The 12,562-nt window shown below is 55.4% G+C and overlaps 1 protein-coding gene and 1 non-coding gene across 2 annotated transcripts in view; both read right to left on the bottom strand.

Annotated features, from left to right (window-relative positions):
* TRRAP (transformation/transcription domain associated protein) overlaps positions 1-8,049 on the bottom strand; it is a 114,305-nt gene extending 106,256 nt beyond the window's left edge. The window contains 4 exon segments of the mRNA XM_070063775.1: positions 1,375-1,485; positions 6,038-6,087; positions 6,484-6,644; positions 7,863-8,049. Of these exon segments, the coding sequence (XP_069919876.1) occupies positions 1,375-1,485; positions 6,038-6,087; positions 6,484-6,583 (261 nt within the window). The 5' untranslated portion in view covers positions 6,584-6,644; positions 7,863-8,049.
* Positions 6,169-6,381, bottom strand: LOC127491513 (small nucleolar RNA ZL1). Its single transcript, XR_007920232.2, has one exon. It is a non-coding gene; the product is annotated as a small nucleolar RNA ZL1 (small nucleolar RNA).
* Positions 8,050-12,562: the final 4,513 nt, after the last annotated feature.

Here is a 12,562-nt window from a genome sequence, read left to right as displayed (position 1 = left end):
TTAGCATGGCAGGTAAAGCTGCTACCTGCGATGCCACCACCCCATATGGGCGCTGGTTTAAGTCCTGGCTGCTCCACTTCCGATCCAGCTTCCTGCTAAAGCACCTGGGAAAACAGCAGCCAATGGCCCCTGCACCCATGTGGGAGAGCGGAAGCAGCTCCTGGCTCCTGGCTTCTGAATGGCCCAGCCCTGGCCGTTGTTGCCATTTGGGGAGCGAACCAGCAGATGGAAGATTCTCTCAGTATCTCTCCCCTTCTAACTCAATCTTTCAAATTAATAAAATAAATCCTTTTATTAAGGGAGAGATGTATGGTCAAATATTTTTTTAAAAATGGGTGAGGTGGGACCGGCGCCATGCCTCACTAGGCTAATCCTCCGCCTTGCGGCGCCAGCACTTCGGGTTCTAGTCCCGGTCGGGGCGCCAGATTCTGTCCTGGTTGCCCCTCTTCCAGGCCAGCTCTCTGCTGTGGCCCGGGAAGGCAGTGGAGGATGGCCCAAGTACTTGGGCCCTGCACCCGCATGGGAGACCAGAAGGAAGCACCTGGTTCCTGGCTTCGGATCGATGCAGCATGCCAGCCATAGCAGCCATTTGGGGGGGTGAACCAACGGAAGGAAGACCTTTCTCTCTCTCTCACTGTCTAACTGCCTGTCAAAAAAAAAGGGGGGGGGGGGTGGGCCAGGCGCTGAGGCACGGTGCATTAAGCAGCTGCCGGAACACCCGCACCCCACACTGCAGTGCCTGGCTTCAGTCTCAGCTCCTCCGCATGCCAATCCAGCTTCCGATCTAATGCACATGGGAAGGCAGCGGAGGATGGCCAAGTCCTTGGGTCCGGGCCCCCCACACAGAGACTGAGATGGGGTTCCTGGCTTCCGCTAGCACAGACCTGCTGTTGCACCCATATGGGGAATGAACCACTGGCTAGAAGGTATCTTTTAACTGTTTGTCCCTATCTCTGTCACCCTTTCAAATAAATAAATAAATCCAACAACAACAACAACGGGGAGGGGGTGGGAAGAGGAGAACAGATGAGACCAAACTGGCCCTGCATTATAAGAACTGAAATTAACATGGACAAGAGGTCCAGGGACTGTCATGAACACATTATTCTTTCTTCTGTTCTGTGTTTGAACTTGTATATGTGACACAGCGTGCATACACGTATGATCAGCTGGCAAATGCAGACAGTGCAGAGTCAAAAACACAGCCCTGACAAAACAAAGCCGAGACAGTTAAGTGAGGAGGCAACCGTCTCAGACAGAACCCAGCGATCAGCGATGGAACCTCTTCCATCTTCCACGTGGAAGCCTGGCTCCCCGACTCAATTCATACGTGCTCGCGGCTCCAGAGCAGGCTCACGCTCCCGCGCGGGTTACCTGGGCGGGCTTCTCCTGAAGAAACTGAACTTCTCCGTCCTGAAGAAAGGTAAGAAACCGAGGGATAATGTGTTCCAGGAATGTGGAATACTGAGGCGAGGACGTCACGTTCTGATGGGGAAAAGACAAGAAAGCCCTGTCGTCAGTTCTGTGTTCTTATTTGTACTTCAAATTCACACATGAGCTCCAAGGAACAGAAAGCTTCTGCAGAGTCAGCAGTAATCCAGAATTTCTGCGCTAACACAGTTTCAGACAAATCAGGACGACTGCTGCTTTCGACATCCAATTTGGGGGAGCCGGTACTGCGGCGTAGTAGGCTAAGCCTCCGCCTGCCGTGCCGGCATCCCATATGGCATGAGTTCAAGAGCCAGCTGCTCCCCTTCCAATCCAGCTCCATGTTAATGCACCTGGGAAAGCAGCAGAAGATGGACCAAGTCCTTGGGCCCCTGCACCCACGTGGGGGACCCGGAAGAAGCTGCTGGCTCCTGTCTCCAGCTGGGGTCCTCCCCAGCTGTTGCAGTCATTTGGAGAATGAACCACCAAATAGAAGCTCACTCTCTGTCTCTCTCTAACTCTGCCTTTCAAATAAGTAAAAAATAAATCTTAAAAAAAAAAAAAAAAGGAATCCACCCAGATTGGAAGCGATCTATCACATAAGGTAATCTTCCAAGAAGACTCTAAAAAGAAAGGGACAGAGAAACAAGGCACAAGTCAGAAAAGCAGGCAGTGCCACAGTCAGGGACAGAAACCAGTGCAAGCCCTGGGGCTCTGTGCAAGAGGGGCAGCCCCGGAGCTGTGCGCTATCTCCACCGCTCCTCCTCCTGGAGACCCTGTTTGTCATCTTCCATCCCTGAAGCCTAAGGCCTCTTACGAAACACCACATCCAAGGATGACAGGGCAGCAGTCCTGCCGCCGGATCACTCACTGCAGGCCAGGTTAGCAAGTCACGCGCACCTGCACCACAGCCCATGCGAACCACGGACTACAAAGTCCCACATTCCTCCGATGACAAAGATTCATTCGCGAAGCCACCCTGTTTCCCTGCAAGTGACTGCACGGAGCCACCAGCTTTTGGAGACAATGAATTTTTCATGTCATTTCCAACATCAGGCTTCTTTACCGAACAACCACTTAGCCCAGAATTCTATCCCTAAGCAGTTTAGTGAAATGAATCTGTAATGCTACTAAAATCATCAGGAATTTTTTTTACCCCCATTCACTTCATTTAAAGATTTTTTTGGGGTAAGAATGGAAGAAATTAAAACTGCCTACTTATGGTCAGTTAATTATTTGACGATCTCATTCATCTGAGTTTCAGTTAAGGTAAATGTTGACATCACAGACTTCAAAAGTCATTCTTTGGAAAAGCCCCAAGCATACCACTCACTTCCATTCATATTAATATAATCAATGCATCTGAGAGCAGAGCCAAGAACTGACTTGCTATCTGCCAGAAACTACAATGGAGATTAAGTCTCGGATGCCACTCGGCAGGGGCCACACCCTTGGTCCCGATCGCCCCGGGCCGTGCGCTTGCTCCTGCGGTCACAGGCTGCCCCAGGACCTCAGCCTCTCTGGGTTCTTGCACAGCAGGAGCAGGCGTACCCTCTTACATACTTTCAACAGCTTGCTGTAGCAGCCCGGGCAGAAGAGAAGGCTCTGCAGCAACATCTGTTATCTCAGGATTTTGTTTTTCCAGCTAACCTCAGGACAAGCCCTTGAAAACGTCCATTTGAAAACAACAACAACAAAAACAGGAGTCTGTGTTTTGATGGAAAGGGATAAGCCACCAGTTGCGACACCATTCCCTACTGGAACACTGGTTCACGTCCTGGCTGCTCCACTTCCAATCCAGCTCCCTGCTAATGCGCCTGGGAAAGCAGCAGGTGATGGCCCAAGTACCTGGGCCCCTGCACCCACACGGGAGACCCGAAGAAGCACCTGGCTGCTGGCTTCACCCTGGCCCAGCTCTGGCCATTGCAGCCATTTGGGGAGTGAACCAGCAGATGGAAAGTTCTGTCTCTCCCTCTCTTTGCTTTTCAAATAAATCAGTCAATGTAAAACACAAACAAAACCTGAAACACTGTCTATGAGAGTATCTGACTCAATCTCACTAGCATTGACCTAATGTTTATGAATTCAAAAAACCATGCAGAGGCTAGGAAACATTTTATCGGGTGAACCAATCTTACTCTGTGGGAAAGGTTTTATCTTCCCCATGTTAAAATAAGAAAGGCGGGGCTGCCACTGTGGTGTGGCATCTGCCTGCAGCGCCAGCATCCCATATGAGCACCGGTTCCTGTCCCAGCTGCCCCTCTTCCTTCCAGTACAGCTCTCTGCTGTGGCCTGGGAAAGCAGTGGAGGATGGCCCAAGTGCTTGGGCCCTGCACCCATGGGAGACCCAGAGGAAGCTCCTGGCTTTGTATCAGCTCAGCTCTTGCCATTGCTGACATTTGGCGAGTGAACCAGCGGATGGAAGACCTTTCTGTCTGTCTCTCCCTCCCGTCTCTCACTCTGCCTCTCAAATAGTCTTTAAATAAATAAGAAACGCAACTTCCTCATCTATGAAGCTAACTGGAACCAGAAGAACCTTCAAGGTGTGCCAATTACGAGATATATCTTTTCAGGTGTGGGACAAGGAACCCAACAAGATCCTGATTTCAGATTCCCGCGGGCACGTTCACGGGGTGAGCGAGGGTCACCAGGGCTCTCCGCCTGTGCGGTTTCCTGACAGGCGCGGCAGGCTGGGTGCAAGCAGAGCAGAAGCCTGCTGCTCTGAGGAAACACAACAGAACTCAAGCAGCTGCAGGGGCTGGAAGGGGCAGGGCACAGGGTGCTGGGACATCCTCCTGTGGCTTCCCCAGGCCTTGGCTGGGGGCCAGGCTGCACAGACAGGGGCAACAGCGCAGCCCTCCCTAGAGCCCGCCAGAGAGCGGCAGCTTTAGGATCGCAAGACAACAAAGACAGGAGGAGACAGAGCACCGTGAGCCTGCTGCAGTGCAGAGCCAGGCGGAGTGCAAAGCTCTCCTCCACACCTTGATGACACCCCAGGCACCACGCAACCCGGGGCAAGGACCATGACGCCAGCTCCCAAAGCCCCAACTCGGCGTCTGGCGAGCACGGAGGCTGGATCCCCCAAGTCAGAGGGACGCTTTCCAAAGATCTCCCCACACAAGACATAAAGCCAAGTTCAGTGAGATAAGTTAGCAAATGAAGTGCCTAGGACAACAGATCTATCGACACTCTTCAGAGAGAATGGAAAGAGTCCTGCGGCCTGCACTGTGACACAGCGGGTTAATCTGCTGCCTGCGACACCAGCATCGCATACGGGCACCACTTACTGTCCTGGCAGCTCCACCTCTGATCCAGCTCCCCGCTAATGCACCTGGGAAAGCAGCTGAAGATGGCCCAAGATTGGCACCCACGTAGAAAGGGTGAAGCTCTTGATTTTGACCTGCCCCAGTCCTGGCTGTTGAGACCACCTGGTAGAGAACCAGCCTTTCAAATAAATAAATAAATCTTAAAAAAAAAAAATACACAGAATCTGGGCCAGCACTGTGGTGTAGTAGGTTAAGCATCTGCCTGCAGCATCAGCATCCCATATGGATGCCAGTTCAAGTCCCAGCTGCTCCACTTCCTATCCAGCTCTCTGCTATGGCCTGGGAAAGCAGTAGAAGATGGCCCAAGTCCTTGGGCCCCTGCACCCGTGTGGGAGACCCAGAAAAAGCTCCAGGCTCCCAGTTTCAGATCAGCTCAGCTCTGGCCATTACAGCCATTTGGGGTGTGAACCAGTGGACCCACGACCTCTCTGTCTGTAACTATGCCTTCAGTTAAAAAAAAATATCAACAGAATCCTTCCAACATTTTACACATAACGTCCTCTGCATAATCAAAACTTACTAGATAAGCAGAGCAACAGGATCATGTGACCCACAGCCAACAGAAATGAACTCCCAGACAGTCCAAATGATGTCACGCTCAAAAAGCAACAGAACAGGACTTAATCAGTGAACGCATAGGGATCTGCAGAGAAATGAGATCTATAAAGACTCAAGTGGAAATTCTAGAACTCTGAGTACAATAACCAAAATGTTTAAATACAAAAAATGAAGTGAAAATAAACTGTAAACCCCAGCAGACTGGAAACGACAGAACAGTAGCCAGTGAAGCCGAAGGCTGATGGAGAGAATTATCCAGTCAAAAAGAACAAACGGGAAAAAAGACAAGACAGAACGAGCATTGTCTGAGGGACCTGGGAGAGGACACCAAATCGCAGACTGTGAGGCCCAGAGGTCACACAGGTCCTGGGCAGTAGCAGAGCCAGCCACATCGGCCTTCAGGTTACCCCATGGCAACACAGGACCTGCAACCCTACAGCATGAGCAGGGGCCTGAAGACACCACAGGTTTCAAATAGGGGAAAATGTTACAACCACCACAAATGCAACATTTTCCAACAGGGTTTGGGGTTCGTCCACACTAGCGTGGAAAGGATGGACAACGCGACACACAGATTTTCATGTGTCGGTTCTAAAATACAAAACAGAACGAAATACAATGCAGGAACTTCGCAGTTATTACTGAAAAGACTGACGGAGCAGCAGTAGGCAAACACGTAGGAAAACTGACCTCAAAATGAAAAACATAAAACATAGAGCTCATACCTCAAAATTTTCACTAACTTCTTGCATCATTTTTAGCTTCGTTTCATCAGCTGTAAATGGCAAAGCAAACCATCAGGTAAGTGAAATTAGACGAAGGACGTCCCCGAATGACTGGATTTAACCTTCTGCGAGAAGCAATCAGATCTTATCAGTTTGACTGTCATGGCCCAACAGAAGGCACACAGCTAGTTCCCTATAACCAGACACACACGCATAGCCAGACACACGGGGAGCGCACAGACAAGGACGGCCACGGACAGACACACACACACACACACACACACACACACACACACGTGCCTCTTTGGGGATCCAGCCAGTGTGGCTCATCATTTTGCTCCTCCATCAAGTACAGAACAAACAAGGATAAAACTCCTGCTTGCTACCTCCAACACCGCATCATCTGAACAGAGACGAGTCAGTGACAGGGAGGCATTTCCACTCACGTGTATTTACATCCGTGAGAGCCGCCACAAACTGAAGGTATTTTTTCATCAGAGTGGTTTGGTCAACCACAGTGGCCCCTTGTGTTGCAACGAACGCCATTTTTCCTTTGAGCTGGTTTACGTCTCAGGAGAAAGGTATCGGGCCCATCAGCTCACCCGGCCTGCGAAGAGGAGTGGACGGTTAACACCTAGCAAGGGCACAGACGCACACTCACTGGGCCAATTGTCTCCAACACTGCCACAGGAATCCAGAACGTAACAGTATCCCCTCTGCCTTTTTTTTTTTAATGTAAAATCTATGCAAATCCACTTTGTCTACCAAGATTCCTGAACATGATTCTTAGACACAAATGCTCTTCTTTCCTACTCTTTTTCCTTCCTCCCCTGAGCCAGGGGCTGGCAAACACCTCCCGTAAAAAGCCAGATGGTAAACACTGACGCCTCTGTGTGGCCACGGCGTCTCTGACACAGCCCCTCCACTCCGCCGTAGTCACACAGCAGAGGCAACAAGTGAACGAACTGGCAAAGTTGTGTCCCGGGGAAGCTTGACGAGTGTCATTCTCATCCATCAGAAAACACTGTTCGTCTTGTTTCTTTCCCGCAACCATTAAAAATACACAAACATGTCCATTCACGGGTCGCCTGAAGACAGACAAGGTTGGATTCGGCCTCACTGCACTCTGCGACCTCTGCCCTGGTGATCTGCTCTCAAGCTTCACCGTGCTTGAGAGCACAGCTGGCAGTGTGTGCAGCCGCCGCCTGCAACGCTGGCACCGCACACGGGCGCCCACGTGAGTCCTGGCTGCTCCACTTTTGAACCAGCTCCCGGCTAATGCGCCAAGGAAAGCACAGAGGAGTGCCCAAGTGGTTGGGTCCCTGCCACCCATGTGGGAGCCCAGGACGGAGTTCCAACTCCTGGCTTGGGCCTGGCCCAGCCCTGCCCATTGTGACCAACAGTGGATGGAAGATCTTTCTCTCTGTCTTTCCCTCTGTGTAATTTTATGCCTTTCAAATAAATAAACAAACATTTAAAAAAAAAAAAAAAAAGCAGGTGCCAAAAAGTGGACTTGGAAGCATCACTCTGGAAACTCTGAATGCTGTTTTTTGGGTTTTTTTTTGTTTTTTTTTTTTTTTTTTTTTTTTTTTTACGGCGGGTGCGCTAAACACTCCGCGAGCGAACCCTCGCTTCCTGAAGCACCTCAGTGACCACACTCTGAGGACTGCTGCCCCAAGCCCACACACAGAAGCAGGCTTGGTTTCTGTTTCAAGATCTGTCGGGGCAGAGCTGTGGCACAGCGGCTAAAGCCACCACCTTGGGACACCAGCGTTCGCATCCCGGCTGCTCCACTTCCGATCCACTGCTTTTCCAGCGAACGCACCTGGGAAAGCAGTGGAAGGAGGCCCAAGTGCTCAGGCCCCTGCACCCGTGTGGGAGACGGGGATGCAGCTCCTGGCTCCCACCTGGCCCAGCACTGCGGGTGAACCAGCGGATGGAAGACCTCTGTCTCTCCTCGCTCTTTCAAATAAATAAATAAACCTTAAAAAAAAAAAAAAAAAAAAAAAAAACCAGAACCTTCAATGAAAGTGCATCCAGAGGCCGGCGCCGCGGCTCACTAGGCTAATCCTCCGCCTAGCAGCGCCGGCACACCGGGTTCTAGTCCCGGTCGGGGCGCCGGATTCTGTCCCGGTTGCCCCTCTTCCAGGCCAGCTCTCTGCTGTGGCCCAGGAGTGCAGTGGAGGATGGCCCAGGTGCTTGGGCCCTGCACCCCATGGGAGACCAGGAAAAGCACCTGGCTCCTGGCTCCTGCCATCGGATCAGCGCGGTGCGCCGGCCGCAGCGCGCCGGCCGCGGCGGCCATTGGAGGGTGAACCAACGGCAAAGGAAGACCTTTCTCTCTGTCTCTCTCTCTCACTGTCCACTCTGCCTGTCAAAAAAAAAAAAAAAATTAATTAATTAATTAAAAAAAAAAAAGAAAGTGCATCCAGGAAAGCCAGCCAGCCTCCTTTACGTGATTCCACTGAGCGTAAGAGAAGTGGCTTCCACACCTTTCCCGCACTACAGGACCCGCTCCCCCGCAGCCAACACTGGGGGGGGGAGGGCAGGGAACCTGCGGGCCACTCTTGCAGGGTGCCCACGGCAGTTCTCCACGCCCCGACCCTCTGGCCCCGGGTGTCCCTTCCAGGTTGCGCCCTCCTGCCCAAACACCCCCAAGACCACTCCCCCCTCCCCGGGGCCCCAGGACGCAGGGTCGCACCCTCCACCCAAACACCCCCATGACCACTCCCCATCAGCATCTCCCGGGGGACCCAGGATGCAGGGTCGCGCCCTCCACCCAAACACCCCCCATGACCACTCCCCCATCCGCATCCCCTGGAGGCCCAGGATGCAGGGTCGCGCCCTCCACCCAAACTCCCCCTTGACCACTCCCCCATCCGCATCCCCGGGGCCCCAGGATGCAGGGTCTCGCCCTCCACCCAAACACCCCCCAAGGCCACCCCCCAAGACCACTCCCCCATCCGCATCTCCCAGAGCCCCAGGACGCAGGGTCCTGCCCTCCACCCAAACACCCCCCAAGACCACTCCCCATCCGCATCCCCCGGGGCCCCAGGACGCAGGGTCGCACCCTCCACCCAAACACCCCCCAAGACCACTCCCCCATCCGCATCCCCCGGGGCCCCAGGACGCAGGGTCCTGCCCTCCACCCAAACACCCCCATGACCACTCCCCCATCCGCATCTCCCAGAAGCCCCCGCTTCGGCCCCGCCTCGGCTCTTTAAAGCCCTCCGGAAGCCGCCAACTCTGCCCGGGGGCCCCGCAGGGCCTGGGGGACTGCGGCGGCGGCCTCTAACGAGGGGACTCGTCCCAGGCCGCCCGTCCGTCCGGAACCGGCTCCGAGGGCCGCCGGCGAGCCCGCCAGTCTCGGCCCTGCGGGGAAGGCCGGGGCCGGCACCGGGGGCAAACGGCCCCGCCGCCCTCGATCCGCCGCGCCCGGCCTGAGGCGGCGCCGCCGGGCCAGCGGGGGCGCTGTCGGCGCCGCTACCTGGGTTCCGCGCGCCGGGCCCCTGCGTGGACAACGGGCGGTGCCAGGCTGGCCGGGGTGGCTAGACGCGGCCCCAAGCCCTCGCCCGATCAGTCCGGCCGCAAACGGCCCTCCGGGTCGCTCCTTTTGTCGCCGACTCCGGGCTCTCTGCGACCGCCTCCCGGGCCGCGCTACGGCGAGCGCCGAGGGACAATCCCCGCGCCCGCGCGCTGCCCTGCGCGTCTCCCGCCGCTTCCTCTCAGCCCGGCCCGGGGGCGGGCGGAGGTCCTAGGGCCGCAGCCGACCCCGGCCTCTTCCCGCCCCCACCCTCGAGGCGGGTGGGCTCCAGCGACGGGGCGTGCGGGTACCCGGAGCGCCCGCAGCCCCCTTTTCGCGAAGCCGCGGCGCGGAAGAGCCCTCACCGCCCTGAGATGGACGCGTGCGCCTCCCGGTGCCGTTCGGCCGCCCACCCGCGCTTACCTGGCCCTCCGCAGCCGGACCCCCGCGGCCCCCCCCCCCAGCGAAGCCCGCGCTGCGGCGCGCAGTCCCGCCCCCGCTTAAAGCGGCTGCGCCAGCCGAGCGAGAAATAGGCCCCGGCGCGCCGCCCCCAAGTGGGTGCGGCCTGGGCGGGCGGCGGGAACGGGGAGGGGCGTGTGCGGCCCGCGTGGGCTCGCCCGCACACCTGGGCCGGGGTCCGCAGGTGCTGGGGTTCCTCGGGCGCCTTCTGCCCTCCCGAGGGCCTTCCCGGGCTGGCGGCGGCGGTCAGGCCCGGGGTGGAGGCCTCGGATGGGACTGAGTGGGGCGGGGTCTCTCCCGCCCGCCCGCCCCCTGCCTGGGGTCGAGGAGGAAGGAGCCTTAAGAAGTGTGGAGACCCTGTTGGTGAAGGCAGGCTTGGGCGCTCTGCCTGGAGGTGGAGGCAGGACCGCCTTCCATCCGCTCCTGCTCCTACCTGGCGGGCAGGTGCCGTCCTCTGAGAACAGAACCGACCCAGAGAGGACAGTCCTGTGGGCTGCTCCTGGCAACCTGAGGCCTCGGTGTTAAGTGCACAGAGCGCCGAGCCACGCCTTTGCCTCGCCTTGGTGCACTCCCCTTGCTGTCTGCCCCACCCTGAACCCATCGCCCTTAATCCTCCGGGATCCCGTGCTGTCACGCCCCATAGCTAGGTTTCACGGTGCAGCGAGCAAGGCTGGCCACGCCTGCAGGTACCCCGGAGGGCATTGCCAGCTCCTAACTAGCCCCTCAAAGGTAGGAACGTGAGTGGGCGTCTTCAGCGCCAGCGACTCGCGCCCTGGTTCTTGTCCCGGCTACTCCACTGCCAATCCAGCTTCCTGATAGCGTGCACCTGGGGAGGCAGCACACGGTGGCTCAAGCTACCTGGGTCCCCGTCACCTCCTTGGGAGACCAGGTGATGGGAGTTCCCGGCTCCCCACTTCCACCAGGTTCCCCACTTCCACCAGGCCTGGTCCTGGCTGTTGCAGATGTTTGAGGAGTGAACCAGTGGGTGGAAGATCTCTCTCTCAAATAAACATAAAATGCAAAACCCTCCAAGCGAGGGGGCGTGGACTCCTCCTCAAGTGGCCCTGCTTAGCGCCCCAAATTTCCTGCATTCACCATGTCCGTTGCCCCTCCTGGACCGGGAGCTCTTTTTGTCTTGGTTCACCAACGAGTGCCATCACTGGTTTCAAACACCTCTGTCTGCTGCAGGCCAGACAGCAGAAATGCATTCGGGACACCTCTGAGGGCTGGTGCTCTAATACAGGTGCCAGCCGGAGGAGGCAGCCTTCATTCTGAGGCCTTTGACCCAAGGTGGGGACCAGGCAATGTGAAACAGTTATCTGCAGGGAGCCCTTTGTTGGAGGATATTCCTGGAGGCTGTCTTGCAACATTGTATCCAGAGGAGGCTAGCGGTCTCAGGAAAGGAAAGCTGCAGGAGACCTGGACCGGATCAGACAGTTTTGAAAATACAATGTATGAAGATGGGTGATGTCTGAGCCTGGAGCAGGAGGGCATCTACATGTACCCCCCCACACGCGTACATCTTGTCTGAACCTTGGACTTACCCCTGACCTCCTGGCAAGGGCCGGCACTGTGGCACAGCGGGTAAAGCGGCCATCTGCAGTGCCGGCATCCCATATGGGCACCGGTTTGAGTCCCCAGCTGCTGCTGCTCCACTTCCAATCCAGCTCCCTGCTTATGCCCCCTGGGAAGGCAGCAGAAGATGGCCCAACTGCTTGGCCCCTGCACCCATGTGGGGAGCCCAGAGGAAGCTTCAGTCTGGCCCAGCCCTGGCCATTGCAACCATTTGGGAAGTGAACCAGTGGGTGGAAGATATCTCTCTCTCTCTCTCTCTCTCTCTCTCTCTCTCTCTCTCTCTTTCAAATAAGTAAATAAATCTTTTTTAAAAATTAGGCTGCTGCTTTGGGGAATTGTTCCTTCCCACTGCCTCCTCTACTTGCACAAATCCAGTTTCCTCTGAGCCACACCCACTTGAGGCTGATGAGGTGACATGCAAACCTCCCCCATCCACTGACAGTCCCTTCCCTTAGCTTGCAGGTGGTCACCATCTGGCCTCTTGGTGGTGGGCGCCTGGGGGAGGGAGGGACTTCTGGTCCCTTCCTCTTCTTAACAAGGAGAGCAGTTCTGCAGGCCTGGGTCTACCCTTATGACCTCATTTAACTGACAAATTATCTCTTTAAAGTCTCTCTCTAAATATAGTCCACACTGGAGGGGAGGACTTTAAGTATGAATTTGCTGGGGGTAGGGCAGAAACACAACTCAGTGTGTGACATATTTAATATGCAAATGAACAAATGAGTACTTTGTCTGGAACAGGGCTCTCCACTGGACTAGGGTCAGCTGGAGCAGGAACAGGAGGCTGTTGCTCGGAGGAATGGATAAAGAAAATGTGGTGTACGCACACAATGGGGAGGACACCATGTTGAGTGAAATAAGCCAGACCCACAAAGATAAATACTGCATGATCTCCCTTATACGTGAGAGCTAAAGTTTAAAAAAAAAAAAAAAAACAATCAAAAGGGGCTGGCACTGTAGTGTAGCAG

This window comes from Oryctolagus cuniculus, chromosome 19, assembly GCF_964237555.1.
Source record: "Oryctolagus cuniculus chromosome 19, mOryCun1.1, whole genome shotgun sequence".
NCBI lineage: Eukaryota > Metazoa > Chordata > Mammalia > Lagomorpha > Leporidae > Oryctolagus > Oryctolagus cuniculus.
This window is presented reverse-complemented; position numbering and strand designations above follow the sequence as displayed.